We start from the raw sequence: 23,521 nt of genomic DNA on the forward strand, positions 1-23,521 counted from the left end.
GCTAATCCACTGTTTTGTGTTACATTGAAATGATTCCCACTGGAAACAAATGACCCAAGGTTTAACTTAAGATGGAGACGACTATGATTTGACATTAATCCTGGTAACTATTGATACCGATTGATGTAAAAATATTTACCGCGATGATGTTTTTTCAGTATTTTTTGTCTTAATCGTGGTCATATTTGTGGCCTGTACTCTCTCTGCTCCTGTCATGTGAACTGAGCGTCGTGCTGAACATACCGCCGTTGCTCTTCAGGCCTGTGTTGACGTTAACCATGTCGTACATATGTTGATGTCAGAGGCGGTGAATGTGACAAGGCCTCTGTTTGTTCCCGTTGTGCCGACAGGGAGGCCCGGGCGTCCTTCAGCATCCCTCGGCATCCTTCATCCTACGCTGAAGCCCTGCAGACAGCACAGATACTGCCGCTGACCTCTGACCTCTGACCTCCCTGCAGCATTTACCCCATAACCACCGAGTTCACGCAGTGTCAGCGTCAAGGATATGAGTGGACCAGGATCTTGATGGCGATTCTGCGAATGGGTGGAAGGGCTGAAGACGTAGAGAGCTGAAGTGGCACTGAAACGGAAGATGGCCTTCCCTTTGTTCAGGACTATGAAGGTCTGCAACGAAATCACACAGAAAACCTTTATTAAAACACAATAATCACACATTCTGACATTTGTCTGGATCGACTAAACAAAAAAAAACTATTACTTCTGTGGCCATTTTTCTCTTTATTCAACTTTATTTAAAGGTGGGGTAGGAGATGTTTTCCTTGAGCATTTTTGACTCTATTGCTTAAAATCCCATTCACACCCCAGGAGGTCAGTCACAGACAGAGAAAATGTGACGTTTACACATTCATTAGGTCTAAATGTTCTGGAAAAATGATGGAAGTCACAACATAAAAAGAGTTTTCTGTGTTTTCTCTTCACTTCTGGAGGCTTAGGTTTAAGTTTTTATGGTTCAATGTCTTTATTTTTCCATCATTTAGGACAAACATTATAACAACACCTAGACAAAAGCCTGAATAAACACTGAATGTGACATTATTCTGCTTTTATAGCATCACATTCAACATGTCTTTGGACAGTCTGCCTTTTCAGTAACAGGGGTTAAAGGTGGGGTGCAGATGTTTTCCTGGAGCATTTTTAACCTTCACCAAGGAGGTTATGTTTTTGCCGGCGTCTGTCTGTCTGTCTGTCTGTCTGTCTGTCTGTCTGTCTGTCTGTCTGTCTGTCTGTCTGTCTGTCTGTCTGTCTGTCTGTCTGTCTGTCTGTCTGTCTGTCTGTCTGTCCATGTGCAAGATAACTCAAAAAGTTATGGAGGGATTTGGATGAAAATTTCAGGAAATGTTGATACTGGCACAAGGAACAAATGATTACATTTTGGTGGTGATTGCGGGGGGGGGGGGGGGGGGGGGGTGGCACACTGATCTGCCCTGGCAGAGGTCTGCGCTCTGAGTGCTTTTCTAGTTACTATATTGTTTAAAATCCCCTTCACACCCCGATTACAACCAATTAATTAAATGCTCTAACACAAAAATAAAAAATGTTAGTCACCTGTGGAACAGACAGGACTGAAAAAAACACCATCCAATCATTTTAATCAACCCATCGAAATGATTGAACTGGTGATATGTCGATCAAACTCAACTGTTATTTGTCCCTCCCCCCTCTGCTCGTACCCCTCTTGTGCACAAATAGCACGTTCTCAGAGGCTTGGAGCACTCGTACAGGAAGCAGAGCCAGAGATTGGTTATATTAGTTATATTAGGATGGAAAATTCACCGGCAAACTGTTTAGTCACAACATAAATCAGTAGGAAATGTAAAGTCTAACTTCTAATCTACTACACTGATGAACAAGCATGCCCGCACGGGGGGGTTAACAAGCATTGCGTGTACCTGTACTCTGGAGGCGTGGCTTCAGGGGGATGTCTGAAGAACGGGGTTGGACTTTTGAATTGTGTATTTTTGAAATGTAGCTTGCTCGAACCATTTTTCCAAGGTCTCCTAACCCACCTTTAAGTGATTTATCATCATTTATTACCTCATATCTGTTATGGACAGATATTGATGAAATTTTCAGGAAATGTTGATACTGACATAAGGACCAAATGATTCAATTTTGGTGGTGATCATTAACCTGATTTAAGTGGAAATATTGAGGTTTATTCTCAACAGGGCATCTTACAGCTGTAGTCATGATGTGTCCCAATACTTTTGTCCATACTGGTTAAAAACAGTAAACATTCCTTAAAGTTGAATGAGAAAGTAAATGATTATTGGTGCTAGAAAATTATTATTTACAGCCTAAAAGTAAAAAATATTTTAGAAATTTAGAGGTAGAACATTTAAAACCATAGTCATGGATAAAAAAATTAAATTAATTAAATTTAAATAAATAATAAAAAGTCAAAACCATCTCTGAGGCATTTTGGAAGTAAAGATAACGATTTTAACCCCAAATTAACCAATGCATTGATATTATCCCAATATAAAACTATATTCTGACATTAGTCCTATAGTTTTGTCTCCCAGACCCCTGTTAGAAAAGAAACACCTGAATTCAATGTGTCCACAGACTTTTGTCCACGTAGTGTATTTCCCAGTTCATATTCATACATATTAATTTTTTAATTTTTTGGCATTTTCACACCCACATCCATCGACAAACTTCTTACTTTTTGGTGCATTTATAGCAGAATAGGTGACGGATGTAAAAACACCAGAAAAGACAGTAATAATAGTCCTGGGTTATTTTTGGAAAGCGGTCTAGACATATTGTTGCAGGAGACGGTAAATTGTTCCCATTGTTTGTGTCCCACTATTGTTTGGTGTTTTTGGCTGAATTCTGACCTGGACTCACTAACTCCACATTATGGACGGAGAGAAACTGGACGGACCGACGGAGACGAGGACGGAAACCAGCAGGAAACTTTACAAACTGAGTTCCCTCCGGTGTTAATGGTTTCATCTGACATTTTTTAAATCGTTCTCGGTTGGTCTTTAACCCACATGATCCTGTCAGACGTCCATCCTCCAGGAGTCGGGGTCTGCTCCAGGTTTTACCTGTTAAAGGACGTTCTTCCTTCCACTGTCACCAAGTGTTTACTCCTGGAGGATTCTGCTGGTGTCTGAAAAGTGGCTTAAAAGTCTGGTTTGGACCAGGTCTGCATGTAAAGGGTCAGGAGATAAGTTTAGTTATTAGTTGGTGCTGTATTAATAAATTTGATTGATTGATTGATTGATTGATCAACAGACAAGTGGATGTACAGATACATACAGTGACTAATGACATTAAATGAAGCCCAATTTATGCATTTACGTCGCATGAACATCGTCTGTACCTTATCTTTACCCGAAACCCCATAATTATCACTAGTAGTTCTGCTGTCATTAAACTATCTATCTATCTATCTATCTTGGACATTATTATTGTTATTATTATTATTATTTATCATCAGTACTTTATTATTTATTTAACTGCCTGCTTTCCACTTGTATTTTTGTGGTCATTGTTGTCACAATTTTTTGTTTTTTGTCTTGGAATATTTCTTATGTGTATACATTCGGTCTTGTGCTGCTACTAGAACTTTAATTTCCTTTGGGTTAAATGAAGTTCTATCACATCTAATCTGGTATTTCTAAACAATTTACTGCAGTTTCTGAGATTTAAAGTCAATGAGCACAAATAGGACTCCTTTGTTTCAGTTGTTAAAAAATACAAGATTATTTCTAACCAATTACTAACTATTTATACCCAGGCAATCAGTTAGCAATAGCTAAGATGCTAATAGCTGCTAACAGTAGCTAGTAAGCTAACAGTAGTTAAGTGAGATGACAGAAATAATTAAACTATTTTTTTAGTACAGTAACAATACAGTTGTTGCTTATTATTTCCTAATTATTTACAGCAGAAGTTAGTATTTATTTATATTATCTATGGTTCTTAAAAACCTTATTACTCTAAATAACAAAGTTAAGAATAAAGTTATTTCAAAGTCCTTAAAGACCCTGTAGTTTTGATAAATCATTCAGTTCTGCAGCCTCCGATCATTTCATTCTTTAATCATTACTTGTATATATTATTAGTTGTATATACTTAATATTTCTGCACATCATTGTCCAAGATCTAGGACAACAAAACCAAAAATTTGAAATATGAACATGTACTGTGTTGGCATCAAATTGGAGATTCTCTTTAAATTTGCATTTTTCTATTGTAAACAAAAACATCTTCCATTTCACAAAAAGAAGCAAAACTAATCTAATACTCGTGAATGAATAAAAATTTTTAAAATTTAAAAACCATGTGATTTACAGTTGATTTTTGCATCAGGATGTTTGTAGATTTTGCCAACAGTTGAATTCGCAGACCTAAAAACTGACTCTCATGACCTTCCCAGAAGGGTTGGATTTTATTCCATGTGTTTTCCAGTTCTTCATGACCTGTATGTGCATTTGAACCCTTTAAGAACTATCAATAAACAGTCTGCCCAGATTTCTTTAGTTGTTTTTGCAATAAAAGTGTCAGAAAATGTCTCTTTTTTATGCCTTTTTTTTGCACATTTTTTTCAGGAAGAACTTAACTTTCAATATCTGGCCATTAATTATCATTATTATCTTGAATAAATGCTTAAAATAGTGTGTTATACTAAAAAAAAAACAGACGTGCATTTTTATCATATTTATTATGGAAAAACAACTGTAAATGTTCATAATGAAAGTTTATGAAATTATAGAAATAAACTTTCAGCTACTGTGCATGTGTTCAGATATTTTAGTCTGTCTTGATCATTGTTTGGCCATGTTCTTCTTTTTTTTTTTTTTTTTGGTTCTTTTGTGTCATTGGATCCTGTGTGATAGTCTGTGTTCACCTCCTGTCTAGTTGCAGACAGAGCCCCTGATTTCACTGAGAAAAACATCCATCATCTGATTCAAATACACACACTGCATCTGTGTATGAACTGGATCAATCTGCATAGTGATTTACATAAATATAAATACGCATACATTTATATAGTATGTACAGCTAAAATACAACTACCAATGAATTATACAAACTAAAAAAATAGTGAAAATAGGTAAAAAAACAAACAAAAAAAACACCAAAACTTGACGAAAACCCAGCAAAACACACTAGTAGAACACTCTAAAACAGCACCATCACTATTATATACAATTATTTACCAGAATTCACAGCTAAAACACAGATAAAACTTTGCTAAAAAAGCTACTAAAAGTGATAACAATCTTCCATCTCTCTCTCACCGACTGCACTCTGCTGCTCTAAGCTCCGCCCACTTCCACCCCTCCCCCTCAGCCAATGCAGACCTCTACCCTAATGTGTTACAGACCAATAAAAAGAACCCAATCTGAGCTAAAAGATGACGTGTGGATTTTGTCCAAAGTACAAACAGTTCAGGCGACATAATCGTCTATAAAGGGTTAAGTGACGCTGCTTCGTTTCTCGACTGAAAAACAGAGTAAACGTAAACGCAAACTACTGAACATGTTCAAGTGTAGAGTCGTGTCGAGAACGGAGGTGACCGACACAAACTACATCAGAGCCAGGCGGTCACCTCCCCCCCGGTCCCCAAAAACTGGGCTACCCAAGGCTCCATTTATCTTCCAGGGATTCTACGACCAGAGTTGGATGTGTGTGTGTGTGTGTGTGTGTGTGTGGGGGGGGGGGGGGGGGGGTATAGTGGGGGGGGTCCAAACACCTACCCTCTGGTCTTTGAAGTAGTACGGGTCGATGTCCTCCAGGGGAACGCCCACCAGATGAGACGGGATGTCGGCGAAGATTCGAGGCAGCTGTTTTCCAGCCTCCAGGTCTGGGCGGGGCCGGGGGAGCTCCACGTCGCCCAGGTCCTGACCCACAACGGACGCACAACAGACACACAAAGACCGTTAGACCCGCAACAGACACACAACAGACACACAAAGACCGTTAGACCCGCAACAGACGCACAACAGACACACAAAGACCGTTAGAACTTCAACAGACACACAAAGACCGTTAGACCCACAACAGACGCACAACAGACGCACAACAGACACATAACAGACACACAAAGACCGTTAGAACCGCAACAGACGCACAACAGACACACAAAGACCGTTAGACCCGCAACAGACGCACAACAGATGCACAACAGACACACAACAGACACACAAAGACCGTTAGACCCGCAACAGATGCACAACAGATGCACAACAGACACACAACAGACACACAAAGACCGTTAGACCCACAACAAACACACAACAGACGCACAAAGACCATTAGACGCACAACAGACACACAAAGACTGTTAGACACACAACACATGACCATTAGACACAAAACCAGACACACACACACAACACTAAAAACCATTTGACCTGCAACACAAAACACACACACACTACACACTACAGAAACACAACAGACACATGACTGTTAGACCCGTAACACACACACACAACTGTGAGACTTGCAAAATGACTCACTTAATGGATTCACACAATGATTCACCCTACAGACTCACAAATCAACAACACACACGACCATCAGACTCATGAAACACTCATAAAACAACCCACAAACTGACTCACAAAACAAACTCACTGAAATGACTCCCTAAAGAGACTCACAAAACGACTCAAGCCGAACCACAAAATGACTCACTAAACAGACTCAAAACAGAGTCACTAAAGGGACTCACAAAATGAGTTACAAACCAACTCAAAAAACGATTCACAAAATGACTCACAAAATGATTCACAAACCAACTCACAAAATGACACAAAACCGTTACTAAACAGAATCACAAAATGACTCAGAAACTGACTCAGAAACTGACTCGTAACGATTCACAAGCCGACTCACAAAATGATTCACAAACCGACTCACAAAACGACTCACAAAATGATTCACAAACCACCTCACAAAATGATACAAAACCGTTAATAAACACACTCACAAATTGACTCACAAAATGACTCACTAAACGGTGACAAAACGACTCACTAAACACACTCAAAACAGTCACTAAACAGACTCACAAAATCACTCACAAAAAGACTCACAAAATCACTCACTAAGTCACTTCACAAACTCACTGAAACAACCCATAAAATGACTGACAAACCAATTCACAAAATGACTCACAAAACAGACTCACAAAATGACTCAAACCGAGTCACAAAACAACTCAAACCAACTGTCAAAATTACTTACAAAACGACTCAAACTAAGTCACAAAACAACTCAAACCGAGTCACAAAACGACTCACTAAACAGACTCAAAATGACTCACAAAGTGACTCACTAAACGGACTCAAAACAACTCACAAAATGACTCACAAAACGTCACTAAACCAACTCACAAAATGACCCACTAAACAGACTCATAAGATAAGAGACCGGCCTCTTATCGACCGGTACCTTATCGGACCGGTGGCGTTTTGGACCAGTGGCATATCGGACCAGGCGTACCTCCTGGTACTGTTTGTTGCGCCGGGCCTCCTCCTCGGCGATGCGCTGCTCGATGGCCGCCAGGGAGTCCGGCGTGAAGCGCTGAAAGCTCTCTGGTCCCATTGGAAACACACAGCCAGCCATCTTCTCATCCTGATCCTGCTGCTGACTGGCCCGGTATACCAGCTGAAAAACAGGGAAGACCATCAATACCCGATCAATAATCGACTGGAAACTTTACAGCTGTTACAACACGGAGGCAGAAGACGGCGGCTGAAACCGAAGCCCGCTCTGGAAAAACTATTCATTTATTATTCAGTCAAAGCATCGGCGGTTTAACCCAGTGGTCGATCCGTCGCTCAGATTCCACACACATTTCTGAAACAATTAAAACACTAGAGGTCGACTGATCGTACGATGGTGAAGTCACATGGAATGATGGTATCTGGTATGAAAAGAAGCAAAGCATTCTGGGCCTGAAAATGCATGATATGAACCAGAGTAAACAGAGAAATGAATGAATGTGGATCTGTGAACTTCAGAGTGGGAGTCAGGAAACAGTACTACTACTAAAGTACTGAAGTACTAAAATACTAAAGTTACTATTTTACTCGTAAACCAGGGACATGAAAGACAGATTATTCTATAAACTTTTCCATTTTTAGAGTTTACAGCTCAAAAACCATGTATTTATATGTATTTATATTAAAACATAAGGACATAAATCTGCTACCATACCTCATGATCCATGAAGCAAAATCACACATTCAGAACCACTTTGTATGATGACATTAATATAAGAAAAAAAAAAACAAACACTGCTAACATTTGTGATCAGCTCTGTATGAAAGGCCCATTTTTCTATAAAGTTTCTCATTTTTACTATAAATATAAGAAGTTACAGCTCGAAAACCATGTATTTATACGAAGTTTTAAAAATAGAAGTCAGGAAATAGTTCCACTGTCATGTACGTTTTCAGTGAGATCTCATCTTAGTCACAATATCTGCATCCATCCATCCATTGTCTTCCGTTTATCCGGGGCCAGGCTGTGGGGGCAACAGTCTAAGCAGGGATGCCCAGACTTCCCTCTCCCCAGACACCTCCTCTAGCTCTTGTGGGGCGTTCCCAGGCCAGCCCAGAGACAATATTTGCATAAATAAATAAATTATTGGTATATATTAGGGCTGTCAAAATTAACGCATTAATGCAGATTAATCCATCATCATGATTAATCCGATTAAAAACTTTAACTCCTTTAACCCATTTACAGAATGACTCTGAACGTCTCCTCCTACACATTTGGGTCCGTTTGTCCAGTAGAGTTAGTGTTAACGCACATGAACAAACGGTCAGCTGATCCGGTAGTGACAGACAGCAGAACCACCCCATAAAGATGGAAGACGTTAAACAGCACATTGGCCCTCTGGATGGAAATATGAGGACAAAAAACCCCAAAACAGAACAGTCGACCCACATACACTATTAGACACACTCTGCAGGAAGGAGTTTTCTATTCACCGAAGCACTTCCACATTCAAATACCACATTAACACGAAACGTGTTAGTCTGGGATTCTGTTAGCACTTCGGCTAACGTGTCGTCCAGCTTACGACAAACATGTAAAGTTGTTACGTCTCGGCCTAGGGGTTTACCAGGACGCAGATAATGCGCTCTCTTGTCCCCTCCCAACTCCCAAACACACGCCAGTCCAAAACTAAAGTTCAAATATTTATTATTAAATAACTATAGGAGGGTTAGGGTGGGCTCGGCTAAAACAACAAACAAAAGTCTTCAAAGTTCAAACTAAATTCCCTGATCAAAAAATAAATGCAAGAAATAAAATACACGAAACTAACTGAAACTCCCTAAACGAAAAACAGGAGAAAACATGAAAACAAAAGAGCCACCCTCCCCTACCAGAAAATTAGGATTGTTTGGAAAAAAAGGCATTATTTACAACTATTTACAACTGAACAAACTAACACAGAAACACAACGACTGACGATCAAAAGACACAGGAAGCACAGCTAGGAGTTGGCAGCGAGCAAGGAGAGAGCATGCTGCTGGATCCAGGGTCATTTAAATATGGTGACTGGTATGGTATGGCACAAAATAGACACAAAAGAAACACAGCACCCCTACAGGACTGGAGGGGGAATACAATACGACAAAAAACATATGCATATACATATGAACATAAACTGACAAATTATGACCCAGGGTCATAACAAAGTGCATAAATATTCCCTTCTTTCTTGAGTCTGTTTGCTCATATAAAATGAAACATGATTAATATAGATTAAAAATGAATATTTAATTGTGATTAATCAAAAATTAATCCACAATCCTATGATTAATCAGATTAAACATTTTAATTGTTTGACAGCAGTCGTGTTTATTAAAAGTATAACCTGCTGTTGTTTAGTGTTGGTCAGTGTGATGTGGAGAACTTATATCCAAAACCAGAAAAATGTCCATAAATTCAACTCAGACATTTATCTGGATCAGGATGAAAAGTTACAGTAACACGAGCCTTGTTGAAATGATGAAGAAGCAGAAGACCAGCCCCAAAACTGTTGAGTATTGGGAGCGTTTGATTCGAGTGCCTGAAGTGTCTCCGATCGCCGCCACCGAGAGGTGATTGAGCGGCGATGATTACGTCCTCTGAGGCGCCCGCCAACCCCGGGACGGTTCGAGGAGGCGCCAATCAGCCTGATGACGTTCAATCCCACTTGGATCCACCAGCAAAACATCAACACAGCGACGCAGGAACTACAACCCCCCACCCCCACCCCCCGGCCTTTCCTTTTCTTTAACTCTTCCCTGACAAATCTGTTATTTTGTTTGAAGAATGGGGTGAAATTTGTCAAGTGGCGAATCACTGGCCATGAACAGTACACTCCACATGTTTCTTCTTGTAAAACTGTGCACTGTAAAAAATGATTTCTAAAAAAGTGAAAAAAGGCTTATTTCTGGAACATTTGTCTTAGTTTTCATCGAAATATGGAAAAAGCTTGCCTAGAAATTTCTACATAAGAAAAATATTCTTATTTTTAAAAGAATATATACATATATATAACTTTTTCTTAATAAGATTTTCCAGCTAATATCAAGGTGATTTTATTTCTTGTTCTAAACACTGTCTGCTAAAATTCTAGCATTTTTATTTTGTTTTGAGGCACATTACGTTTTTTTAGTTGATACACTTTTGTACTTGTTTTACATATTCTAGCCAAGAATTTTTTTTCTGACCCCAATGGCCGACTTTCTTGGTCAATATAAGCCACTTTGCAAAAAAGGTTCAGAAGTTAAAGTAATTTATGTTGAAGAAATGGAAGGTTTAATAGTGAAATAAATTACCAGGAATAAGTTAATTCATGTATTTGTTAAAAAAATATATATTGACAGTTTTTACCCAATTTATTATTTACATCTATGTTTGCAAAATTATGATTTACACATTTAAATATTCTCATTTGTAGTGTACAAGCAGCTAAAATAATCTGTTGAATGTGCTTTTCTAAATCACTTCCATTTACCAATCTAAGTACTGTAAGCTCCTGATTGGTTTGTTCAGTCATGTGAGATTATGTTCCAGGAAGTGTAGTGGTGGTAGTTGCGGTGTGTGAAAAAGTAAAGCACTGTTTAAGAAGAAATCTGTCTCCATCCTGTTGTTGCATTTTATAAAGAATGAACCATTAACCACCACCGAACCCTCACGTTACAAATATAAAGATAGTTTTGCAGCATCTGGAGGGTTCAAATTCAAACTGTATGAACTCAAATGTATGAATTCGAATTTCAGAGATTTTCATATGTGTGAGTGGATTAAAGTGAGGGCAGATGTGACGTCTAGATGAACTGGGAATGTGGGTGTGAAATTATGGAATGGACCTTATGATGCACTTAAGTTATCCACTCCTTTGGCAAAGTTTAAAAAAAAAAAGAAGGGAGTACTTTAAGTTTAAATTATTCAGAAATATTGAATTGAGATGGTAGATGTGTTTTTGTTGTTGATTTTTTTAAAAAATTATTTGTAATTATTATGGTGTGAATGCTCGATGCTGTACACATTTAAGTTGATGTAAGCAGTGTATTAGTTGAAAAGGAGAGGCAAAAAAATAAGCTTTTGCTTCTAGCCTATTCCTTTTTTGGTTTTTGTGTTTATTGCGATCGATGTACTGAGTGCAATGATTGATGTAAAACCAAAAATAAATTCATTCATAACTAGGCCTGTAGCGGTACACATACTGAACCGAACCGTTTCGGTACGCACCTGTTCGGTTCGGTACACAGCTGTACCCAAACGGCACAGCAGGATGAGAAAAAGAAAAAGGAAGGAAAGACGTTGTTCGATGCAGAACTTTAAATCTGCTCAAGTTTCACATGGACAAATTGAAAGGGAGCACACATCGACCCGAAATATGAAATAGCAGCTGATATAAGGTTAAAAAAAAACAACAAATATGATGTGAACCTGTAAGGAAGAGACTGGAGACCCTCCACCATCAGTCCAGTCTGTTTGGATCAGTTCAGGTGAAAGACAACAAGGAGGAAAGAGACGTTAATAAGACGGACGTTGTTTACCGTCTATGAAGTACGGTAGTTCTACGACCGACCCCCTCTCTCTCTTTCTCTCTCTCTTTCTCTCTCTCTCTCTCTTTCTCTCTCTCTCACACTGTATATTAGGCTGAAAGATATATTGTTATTGTATCGATATCGAGATATGAACATTCAAGATATTAATATCGAAAAAGCAACGATATAAACGATACAGATTTCCCCCGTGCTCGCCCTGCATGTACAGCTCTGGAAGTCACAACAAATTTTATTTATTTGTACATTATGTTAATGTTGATGACAGGCAGTGAGTTCTTATAAATAAAACTGCACTTTCCACATTCTTTTGTATTATGATGTTAGTATTTTTCTGAAAAATGCTTGGTTTTCACCGAACCTGTAGTCATATCGTATCGTATCGATATCGAGATATCTGGCATGAATATTGAGATATGAAATTTCGTCCATATCATTCAGCCCTACTGTATAATAGAATACAACCTGAGAGTGGGATGTCAAAATTATGTAAAGTTTCACTTTCGTTTCACACCAGTGTTAGTTATAGACCGCACCCCCACGTATAGAACTGCGCTGTGCCGCTGCGCCGCGCAGTATTCCAGTTTATCTATAATCTATTATCTCCAAAACTTGGCGAAAAATGTTCAAAAATTCATAAATGCATTAGACATTTTGAGGGGTTTTCTTTCTTCCCATACCGAACCGAAAAAAACGAACCGTGGCTTTGAAAACTGAAAATGTACCAAACCGACAATTTTGTGTACCGGTACAGGCCTAGTATGAAGTGTTAGTGTTAGTGTTAGTGTTAGTGTTAGTGTTAGTGTTAGGGTGAGCCTGCCGCCAACACCCCCCTTCTCTCCCTCTCCCCCTCCCCTCCCTCCCTCCCCCTCTCTCTCTCTCTCTCTCTCTGTCTCTCCCTCTCCCCCCTCCCTCCCTCCCCCTCTCTCTCTCATCGCCACCTGTCAGATCCTGTGCTTTTATGTTCATACAGTTGGATAATTATGGGATGTTCAGGTAACGAAACGCAGGCCGCTGATGTCATTAGGACTCGGACACAGGGGATGCTGGGTAACGGTCCTCGGAGGCGGCGTGGACCAGCGTCCAGAACATGTGCTGTGGATCCTAATTGAATGAGCGCACAGGCCTCGTCTTCCAGGCCTGCTTTCAGGTGCGTTTATTCTTCACAGATCCCAAATCAGATCAGAGCAGCGCGGCCCATCAAAGGACAAACCCACATCTGGTTTACCTTCTCATCAACAGCTGTCGTCAACGCCGTCATAAACGCAGAGCGGCGTGGACGGCGGCCGAGCGCTTCACATTCAGTCCGTCACGTACACGACGGCGTCCGACGGTTGCCAAGGAGACGAGGACACAAGGAGACGAAGTGGGATGAGGAGTGAAAAAAAGACCTGAAGAAGCTCAAACGAGGAGATAAGAGGTCGTTAAAAATAAGAATATGGACTCCGACTGTGTCTACTTGTTTCCTTTCCTTATGCTCTCCTCTATTTGTTTTTTCCTTATTCTTTCCCTATTCTCTCCTTTCCTTGTTCTTTCCTTGTTCTTTCCTTTCCTTATTCTCTCCTTTTTCTCTCCTTTCCTTGTTTCCTTTTCTTTTTCTTTCCTTTCCTTGTTCTTTCCTTATTCTCTCCTTTTGTTATTCTTTCCTTTCCTTATTCTTTCCTTATTCTCTCCATTATTTGTTCTTTCCTTATTTTCTCCTTTCCCTATTCTCTCCTTTCCTTGTTCTCTCCTTTCCTTATTCTCTCCTTTTTCTCTCCTCTCCTTGTTTCCTTTCCTTTTTCTTTCCTTTCCTTGTTCTTTCCTTATTCTCTCCTTTTGTTATTCTTTCCTTTCCTTATTCTTTCCTTATTCTCTCCTTTATTTGTTCTTTCCTTATTTTCTCCTTTCCCTATTCTCTCCTTTCCTTGTTCTTTCCTTTTTCTGTCCTTTCTTTGTTCTTTCCTTTCCTTGTTCTCTCCTTTCCTTATTCTCTCCTTTTTCTCTCCTCTCCTTGTTTCCTTTCCTTTTTCTTTCCTTGTTCTTTCCTTATTCTCTCCTTTTGTTATTCTTTCCTTTCCTTATTCTTTCCTTATTCTCTCCTTTATTTGTTCTTTCCTTATTTTCTCCTTTCCCTATTCTCTCCTTTCCTTGTTCTTTCCTTTTTTTGTCCTTTCTTTGTTCTTTCCTTTCCTTATTCTCTCCTTTCCTTGTTCTTTCCTTGTTCTTTCCTTTCCTTATTCTCTCCTTTTTCTCTCCTTTCCTTGTTTCCTTTCCTTTCCTTCCTTCCTAATTTTCCTCTCAGCTCATTCCTTTCCTTTCCACCTCCCTTCAACCCTTCTTTCCTCCTTTACTGAAATATAAAAACACAATAAATACATTCATGTAATAATTTTATTGTCAATCATCTTGTTTAAGCTTTGGTGACATTTGAAGAACATTTATATTTTATATGATTCATGATGAGTTTATTTGAGTAGATAAGGAATTATTTTTGTTGATGAAAGGTTCATTTATTAATTAATCACCAATTTATTTATTTTTCTTATCAGTTAACAAGGGCACTTTTCAGTTTATATTTTACATTAAATTTACTCATACATTTAAAAAAAAATTTTTTTTTAATAATTACAGTTAAATATATGTTGTTTGTTTACAAAGTTTTGTAAATATAAAGAAACCTTTGGCACAGGAACAAATTTTGCCTAATTTTTTTCAATTAAAAATGCTGAAGCGAGAGTTGGGGGGTATTTGTAGAAAAAAGTCTATTTGATGGGGTACTCCACTGTAAAAAGTTAGAGAGCTACTATCATAAGGTAAAGAGATACTTTTAAATTACAGTAATGAGTAATCTGTAACGGATTACAGTTTGAAAGTAACTTGCACAACACTGGTTAGAGGATTACAACAGAATATCCAACGTGATATCATGACTCGCATAAATATACACGCCACTTTTAACACTTTTAATTGGCGTGTTATCAGTACGCATTATAAGCTTATCGTACGTACGTTCACGCCGTTATTAGCCCTGTCCAACCTGAAACTATGCGTCAAATACCACATACTGAGGTTTGGGGTTACGTGAACCGGAGATCTTGGTGTAAACTAACATGTGATCAAATGATGCTGAAAAACACAAGGTTGAAAATGTGTTCGTACAACGCGCCAAATGGTGTGAACTGGTGTGACATACAATGGCGTCTTATGAGATCAGTCTCAAATATCACAGGAAAGGTGAAGAAGCCTTTTTTGACTTAAAGCAGGGATTATTTGCTTTTTTTAAATGGAATTATACGTTTTCAAACATTTCCCTGTGGTCTACATAAACTGTAAATGTACATTTGTGCACCAAAAGGCAGCCAGACTATCATTCTGCTGTTATGATGCTGGACAAGACGAGTAAAAAAAAATACATTTAAAAAAAATGTATTTCTTTATTATTAGGATCCCCATTTAGCTGATGCCAGACATCAGCTACTCTTCCTGGGGTCCTCCTGTTCCAAACAGACATACAGTATCCATTTACAAGCATAACAACAATGTGATTCACCCTTTTATTTCCTTCTTAAGAACACTCAACAGTCAAACAAAACAACATTAACAATAAATATAAATAATTTATATAAATCCTATCCTACTATATAATGCACGTTCTTTGTCTGTCCAACGTCCGATCGATGTTGCAGCACAGGAGGGCGTTTGTATGGATTTTCCTCAGCCTTCAAAGGCCCGATCGCTACCAAACTCGCCAACTGAATACAAACATTACCTGACTATCTACTAGACACAATTTTATGTCCGTATTAAAATGTTGTGAGGTATGCTGGGAGATTTAAGCCTCTCATGCTATCGTACAATGGCACCATGGGTACAATGCCGCTAGTATAAATAAACTGTAAATGCTCTACTTGGGTCTGAATTCTTCATTCATTCAACTCCACAGATCCATCTTCGACCCTATTTCTGAGTAATGACACCAGAAAGGTGGTTTGGAGCGCTGGCCCTTTAAATGCACATGAGACACTTCAGGCCCCGCCCCCTCCAGGTTGTTGGCTGTGCTGCTCTGTCCCGTTCAACCAACAACTGAACATTTTAGGTAATGGGCTCCAAGTTTGGACATATTTTCAGTCTGGACTACAACCGCTGTTGCTGACAAACAATTATGTCGAACTGGAGAAATGTTTGTCTGAACTCTGGACCTTATATGTGCAAATGTGGAGATGCAACTAGTTATAAAACATAAAAAACTAAACAAGAATTAAAACAGGTTGTTGAAATCCACTGGATTTTTGCCAGAATGAATATAAAGATAGTTTTGCAGCAGCTGGAGGGTTCAAATTCAAACTGTCTGAACTATTAGGGTCCAAATACACAAAGAAATGAAGCACAGACTAAGAAAAGTGGGTTTAAATAAATATGAGCCTTTTAAAGTACACAGACTTCCTCTTCTACTATATACTACTAATACATACTGTATACGCCGACATATGTGATGTGTAAGTGGACCAGACGAAGTGGAGGACGGTTCAGCGGCTGCGAATGATGAGGAAACAAGATGCAAATGATGATGAGTCCAAGGCACAGACGGTGAGAGGCGACGGCGTTCTAAAACACACGGACTGAACGGATTTCTGGGTCAGAACACGAACAGAGACGACCCACCGACCAAACAAGCATCGCCCTCAGGAAGGACACACGCAGGGACACACATGTAAATATACAAGGACTGCAAGAACAGGACTGGGATGAACGCGACACGGACCCAGGTTAGCGATGTGGATTCACCTTCAGCTCGTTACAGTGATGGGAAGTCCGATTCTTTTGACGAACCCCACTGTTTCAGGTCCTTCATCTGTTGTGAATCAATTCTGAATTGACTTGTTTTATTCACTGATTTAAAAAAAAAAAAAAAATCATCCAGCGGGCCTTGGTTGTAAACTGTCGGAGCCAAATTGCCAAATGTATGTTTAATCTTCTACAGCACTTGAAAAGTCTCAGTGGACATTTTTAAGACACACCTTTATTCTGTTGTTTTTATAGATACTCCTTGATTTTATTGGGTACTTTAGAATTTCATATTTTATATTTTTGCACCTTGTACTCTTTTTGTGTGTTGCTGTCTTATGTCTTTTAATCTGTGTAGCATTTTGGTTGTTTTTTTTTTGTGTGTGTGTGTGTGTGTGTTGCCGTCTTGTACCTTTTTAATCTGTATAGCACTTTATGAGGTTTTCTCTGTGATAACTGCTACATGAATAAACTTTACTTACTTACAAGTGAAAAAGGCACCAGGTCTAATCCTTCATATCTCCGTTTTTATTGTTATTCTCTTATTCACTGTTTTTTCCACTGGACTCAGCTGTAAATGTAAAAAATGGAGTTGGATGGTGAAATGTCAGCGTTTCTTCTACACAAGTGAGTTTGATTTTTAGGCTTGAAGGTATAAAGATATTATGGGATGTTCTTATCTTTGCTAAGTTGCATTTGTTGATCCACAGTTCAGACTAAACTGTGACAGTTCTGACTTTTTGCTGGATTCAAACAGCAATTGACGACACAAACTGAACAGAAAACAGTTGATCTGTGGTTTTACTGTGGCTGTTTTCAGTCTAAAAACAGAGCTAAGCTAACGGAGCTAACAGAGCCAAGCTAACAGAGCTCAGCTAACAGAGCAATGCCAACAGAGCTAAGCTAACAGAGCTAAACTAACTGAGTAATGCTAACAGAGCTAACAGAGCTAAGCTAACAGAGCAATGCTAACAGAGCTATAATGTAAACTATCAGCTGATGTTATTTTGAGTGACTGTCAAAATAAACATTTATGAGTTTTAGTTTTTGAAGAAAACTTGATACAATAATACAGATTAGGGATGAAAATTATCGATTAATCCATTAATCGTTAGTTGCTTGACCTTATCAATCGATTAATTGATAAGCGACAATTTTCCTGAGAACCTGAATTTCTCTTTCGATAGGGTCTATAAGAATAAAACCTAAAAACTGTTGATATACTTCATAAAAAAATCATATCCTATTCCTTAATGATTAATTTATTGAACCATTAACTACAGAACAGACAATGACATTTATGAGGTAGAACTAAATAAACTCTGATCCGATACCAACCCTGCATTTGTGTGTGTATTTAGGCGGGGGTGCACCGCCCCCACAAACAGACGGGCCGGTTGGTGTTCCGCTCCACCAAGTCCCTAAAGCGAATCTAACTCTAATTCTAACGCCATGGTCCGGTTTGACGGCCGACTGTCCCAGCCACGGCGTTATTCAACTTCAGTGGTGAAGCCTGGTTTGGGCAGTGGTGCCCCCTACTGTCAACACCACAAACCTCACTGTGGAAAAGGGTAATTAACTGACAATTAATAATTTAATTGAGCAAATTCTTATCAACAATTAATTGACAGTTAATTAATTAATTAATTGTTTATGTGTGGAAACAGTGAAGTTTAGACGTTAGTCAGCGTCTGTGGAAACGCAGGGTCGGTTCATCGGTGGTTTAGGTCCTAAGTGTGTTCTGGTACCAGACTGACCCCTGATGGTGATTTGGAATATTAACCCAGAAAGACCCAAAGCGACTTTTGTGGCAGTTCGCTAATGAATTTTTTTTTCTATGTTTGCCCTTTCATAAGTGATTCATCACCGTTTATTGCAATATTATCCTCTTTGTTTTGCAGTTCTTCAGTAAAAATCAGGTATTTTTCTATATTTAATGAGATTTTCATAAAATCTCAGCGTAAATTTGAAGGTTATTCTATCAGAAACAGAGAAAATGGAAGATTAAGTGACTTTTTCAGCAAAATCTCTCATAAACTGAACCTAAACCCAGTGTGTCCATCCACTGTCACTGATCCAACTCCATGGGTTTTACTGGTGAATCACTGTTGTAGAAGATGACGGTGTTTCCACGGTAACTATGGAGCCTCTGAACATCCAAATGGGTCATATCTGATGACCATGAAAAGATGAAGAACTGTATTTTACACCAATTATTGGCATGTATTGATAGGATTAATGGATCTACAGGTCGTAAACAGTTTAGATCAGTAGATGGCTCTGGATGGTCATGGAGGTTTGGGTCGTTAAGGGTTAATACTTCATAGAACTTGAGTCAGACACATGTCATTGTATTCATCTGATCCTAAAACTGCAACGTGAAACTAAAACTCCCCAAACCATGGTCCACATGTCAGGTGATTCAGTGCCGTCCCTGCAGTCGTCCATGTACTTCTGTCTGTACTTCAGTATGCGCTCATTCATTCTCGTGTGGATGGATGCAACAGCAGCACACTTGGCGTCCTCCATCCTCCTGTGAGCCAAAATCCAAAAGTTCTGGCAAAGCCTCAGCTGCATCCACATCAAGTCTGAAACATTATTAAACCTGCAAGATTTAACAGATATACTGCAATAGATCCTGGCTGCAGCGACTATTAAAGATCACATGACACACCCACAATAAAAAAAATAAAATAAAAAAAAACTCAGTCCACAGAGTCTGCATCTGCTTTTCCATTTCCATACTTTTATTCACTTTAACAGCCCTTGTTTTGTTTTGTTTTTTTTATCTCATACCACCTATAATTCAGCCGCTCAGCTCCATATTCAAAAACTGTCAGTTCTCTTTGTCCACCTGTCATCAAATCTGCCTAGCAACAGCCCACAATGCCCTGTTCTTCTACCAGCTCCATAAAAACAAATAGAAGAAGAAGAATCTGGTGTCTATGTCTAGTTCCATTTGTGGATCAACTGACAAAAAGTAAAAAATGAAACGTACATTCACCTGTTGATCAGCTGTCAACAGGTGAACGTAGCTCCTCATTCTTCTACCAGCTCCGTAAAAGCAAACAGAAGAAGAAGTCATGTTCTTCTACTGTTTATTTGTGTCAAATGTAAATATATGAACAAAAGATAATTTATGGATATTTATGAGGAGGTGTCAGAAATATATAGGCAGGGTCATAAATATATTTAAAAATATATATAATATAAAATGGATAATATATCTGTTTAAAGTTCTTCTATCACCTCTGTAAACAAATAATAGAATTTTACTTCTTTAAGAAAATTTTACAAGAGTTTGTACACATACATACATACATATACACACACACACACATATATACACACGTGCACACACACACATATACACACACATTATATATATATATATATATACACACACACATATACTAAATACATGTGTATATAGTATTACAAAGTTTACATGTAAACTTTATGAATATATAAATATATATATAACAAGTTAATATAAAGCAGAATATATCTAAAAGCTGTAGATGAATGCACACATTCTTTTTCCTCCGTAGACTAACAGTAGTAGAAGAATGTTGCTTCTTTAAGAACAGAATGTGAACATGTTGGAGCTGGGAATTCAGTATTTCAATAAACATCTGTTTAAAAGACACATTCTTGTCTGACCTCCGTAAACTAACTGTAGTTTGTACTGAACTGAATCAATTTTTAAATTTTCTTTAGTTGAAACTAAATTAATCTGAATCTATCAGGTTGGAGTCTGAAACTGTTGATAATCAACAAATATATACGACAGAAATAAAACATATGTGTTTAAAAGCCTCAGACTGATGCACATATTCTTCTACCAGCTACGTAAACTAACACTCGTCGAAGAATTTGGATTTTTTTTCAAATGAAACGTAAACTTTCGGAGGTGTTTTTCAGACACTGGCGCCTGAATGACCTGTATTTGACTCTGTACTTGTTGATTATACGATCACAGGTTCAGTCGTGTAAACACGTGGACCTCTGATGATCTGTCATCGTCTCGTCACAAACAGAACATGATAAAAAGCTCAACACATCTGTGGAAAAGCCTCGCCGTGATGGGACCGGCTCCCAGGGGGCGTGGCCTCTCTCAGGACCAATCCCCTCTGTTCGCTCTAAAAGCCAGCGTCCTGTCAGCGCCCGGTGATGGAAAGTGAAAACTCCCAGAGAAAGAAGGTGGAAGAAGGCGGCGGTGAATATGCAGCAGCTTCAATTCAATTAGTCTGAGAGGAGAAAACACATTTTGTCACCGTTCCGCCGCCGCGATCGGAGCCGAGCTGCAGGAAATGATTCACTGAGATCAGGCGGCGAGCCAAGGCGAGCTGGCAGACGACCACGGGGACAGTTTGGCTTCAGGACGGGGAGGGGGCGGCGGTAAAGGGGGGTGGGGGGTGACCCTGACACGCAGCCGCCTGGGTGCGTCACAGCAGAGCTTCAGGGTGGACGGAGATACTTCACACCTCCACCAGTTTAGAGGCAAACACAGGACTGGACCAGGTGGGGACAGTACTACTACTGTACAAGTACTGCACCAGGTGGGGACAGTACTACTACTGTATACAGTACTACTACTACTGTACAAGTACTGCACCAGGTGGGGACAGTAGTACTACTGTATACAGTACTACTACTACTGTACAAGTACTGCACCAGGTGGGGACAGTACTACTACTGTACAAGTACTGCACCAGGTGGCGACAGTACTACGACTGTATACAGTACTACTACTGTAGAAGTACTGCACCAGGTGGGGACAGTACTACTACTGTATACAGTACTACTACTACTGTACAAGTACTGCACCAGGTGGGGACAGTAGTACTACTGTATACAGTACTACTACTACTGTACAAGTACTGCACCAGGTGGGGACAGTACTACGACTGTATACAGTACTACTACTGTAGAAGTACTGCACCAGGTGGGGACAGTACTACTACTGTATACAGTACTACTACTACTGTACAAGTACTGCACCAGGTGGGGACAGTAGTACTACTGTATACAGTACTACTACTACTGTACAAGTACTGCACCAGGTGGGGACAGTAGTACTACTGTATACAGTACTACTACTACTGTACAAGTACTGCACCAGGTGGCGACAGTACTACGACTGTATACAGTACTACTACTGTAGAAGTACTGCACCAGGTGGGGACAGTACTACTACTGTATACAGTACTACTACTACTGTACAAGTACTGCACCAAGTGGGGACAGTACTACTACTGTATACAGTACTACTACTGTAGAAGTACTGCACCAGGTGGGGACAGTACTACTACTGTACAAGTACTATGCCATGAGGAAAAGTACAACTAAACCTGATTAAATCCACAAATTGTGTATTTGTACATGCATTGGATTTACTGTGTATTATTTGTTTGAATTCCAAATCCTAGTACATGAAGTATTATTATATTCGTGGTTGTACTGATGCAAAGTGGAGGCAGTCGGTTTGTTTTTCTCTGTTTTCGTGGTTTTCTTCAGGCTGGTACAGTACCAGTGGACTCATTCCGTGTCCACAGCGGTGGGTTCAGTCTGTGGAGCTGATGTTCGCACTGACACAGACGTCTCCAAAGACACAAGACAATAAAACACCAACCAGCAAAGACAAGCCATTAATGAACCCGACGGGACGCCACTGAGGCCGACAGACACGAGCAGCGTTCAGCCGTCCTCTGATTATCTATAGAAAAGTCCAGAACTGAGGAGGAGTACTACTACTACTGTACAAGTACTGCACTATAAGGAAGAGTACTACTACTGTACAAGTACTGCACTATAAGGAAGAGTACTACTACTGTACAAGTACTGCACTATAACGAGGAGTACTACTACTGTACAAGTACTGCACTATAAGGAAGAGTACTACTACTGTACAAGTACTGCACTATAATGAAGAGTACTACTACTGTACAAGTACTGCACTATAGAGGAGTACTACTACTGTACAAGTACTGCACTATAAGGAAGAGTACTACTACTGTACAAGTACTGCACTATAACGAAGAGTACTACTACTGTACAAGTACTGCACTATAGAGGAGTACTACTACTGTACAAGTACTGCACTATAAGGAAGAGTACTACTACTGTACAAGTACTGCACTATAACGAGGAGTACTACTACTGTACAAGTACTGCACTATAAGGAAGAGTACTACTACTGTACAAGTACTGCACTATAACGAAGAGTACTACTACTGTACAAGTACTGCACTATAGAGGAGTACTACTACTGTACAAGTACTGCACTATAAGGAAGAGTACTACTACTGTACAAGTACTGCACTATAACGAAGAGTACTACTACTGTACAAGTACTGCACTATAGAGGAGTACTACTACTGTACAAGTACTGCACTATAAGGAAGAGTACTACTACTGTACAAGTACTGCACTATAACAAAGAGTACTACTACTGTACAAGTACTGCACTATAAGGAAGAGTACTACTACTGTACAAGTACTGCACTATGAGAGGAGTACTACTACTGTACAAATACTGCACTATGAGGAAAAAGTACTACTGGAAGTACTACTACTGTACATGCATGCGTGTTGGGGTCAAATCCAGGTGTTAATCTGATTAAATGTAATCAGATTACTGCTGTTATCTGATAGATCAGATCACATTAGACTGTTTACATGAT

At 39.2% G+C, this 23,521-nt stretch overlaps 1 protein-coding gene across 1 annotated transcript in view; it reads right to left on the reverse strand.

Annotated features, from left to right (window-relative positions):
• Positions 1-387: 387 nt before the first annotated feature.
• LOC115411081 (sodium channel protein type 2 subunit alpha-like) overlaps positions 388-23,521 on the reverse strand; it is a 54,510-nt gene continuing 31,376 nt past the window's right edge. Inside the window, exons 2-4 of the mRNA XM_030123022.1 lie at positions 7,492-7,656; positions 5,739-5,882; positions 388-624 (exon numbers count right to left, since the gene is read on the reverse strand). Coding sequence (XP_029978882.1) covers positions 388-624; positions 5,739-5,882; positions 7,492-7,614 — 504 coding nt within the window. The 5' untranslated portion in view covers positions 7,615-7,656. The remainder of the gene's footprint in view (positions 625-5,738; positions 5,883-7,491; positions 7,657-23,521) is intronic.

This window comes from Sphaeramia orbicularis, chromosome 20 (assembly GCF_902148855.1).
Source record: "Sphaeramia orbicularis chromosome 20, fSphaOr1.1, whole genome shotgun sequence".
Classification (NCBI taxonomy): Eukaryota; Metazoa; Chordata; class Actinopteri; order Kurtiformes; family Apogonidae; genus Sphaeramia; species Sphaeramia orbicularis.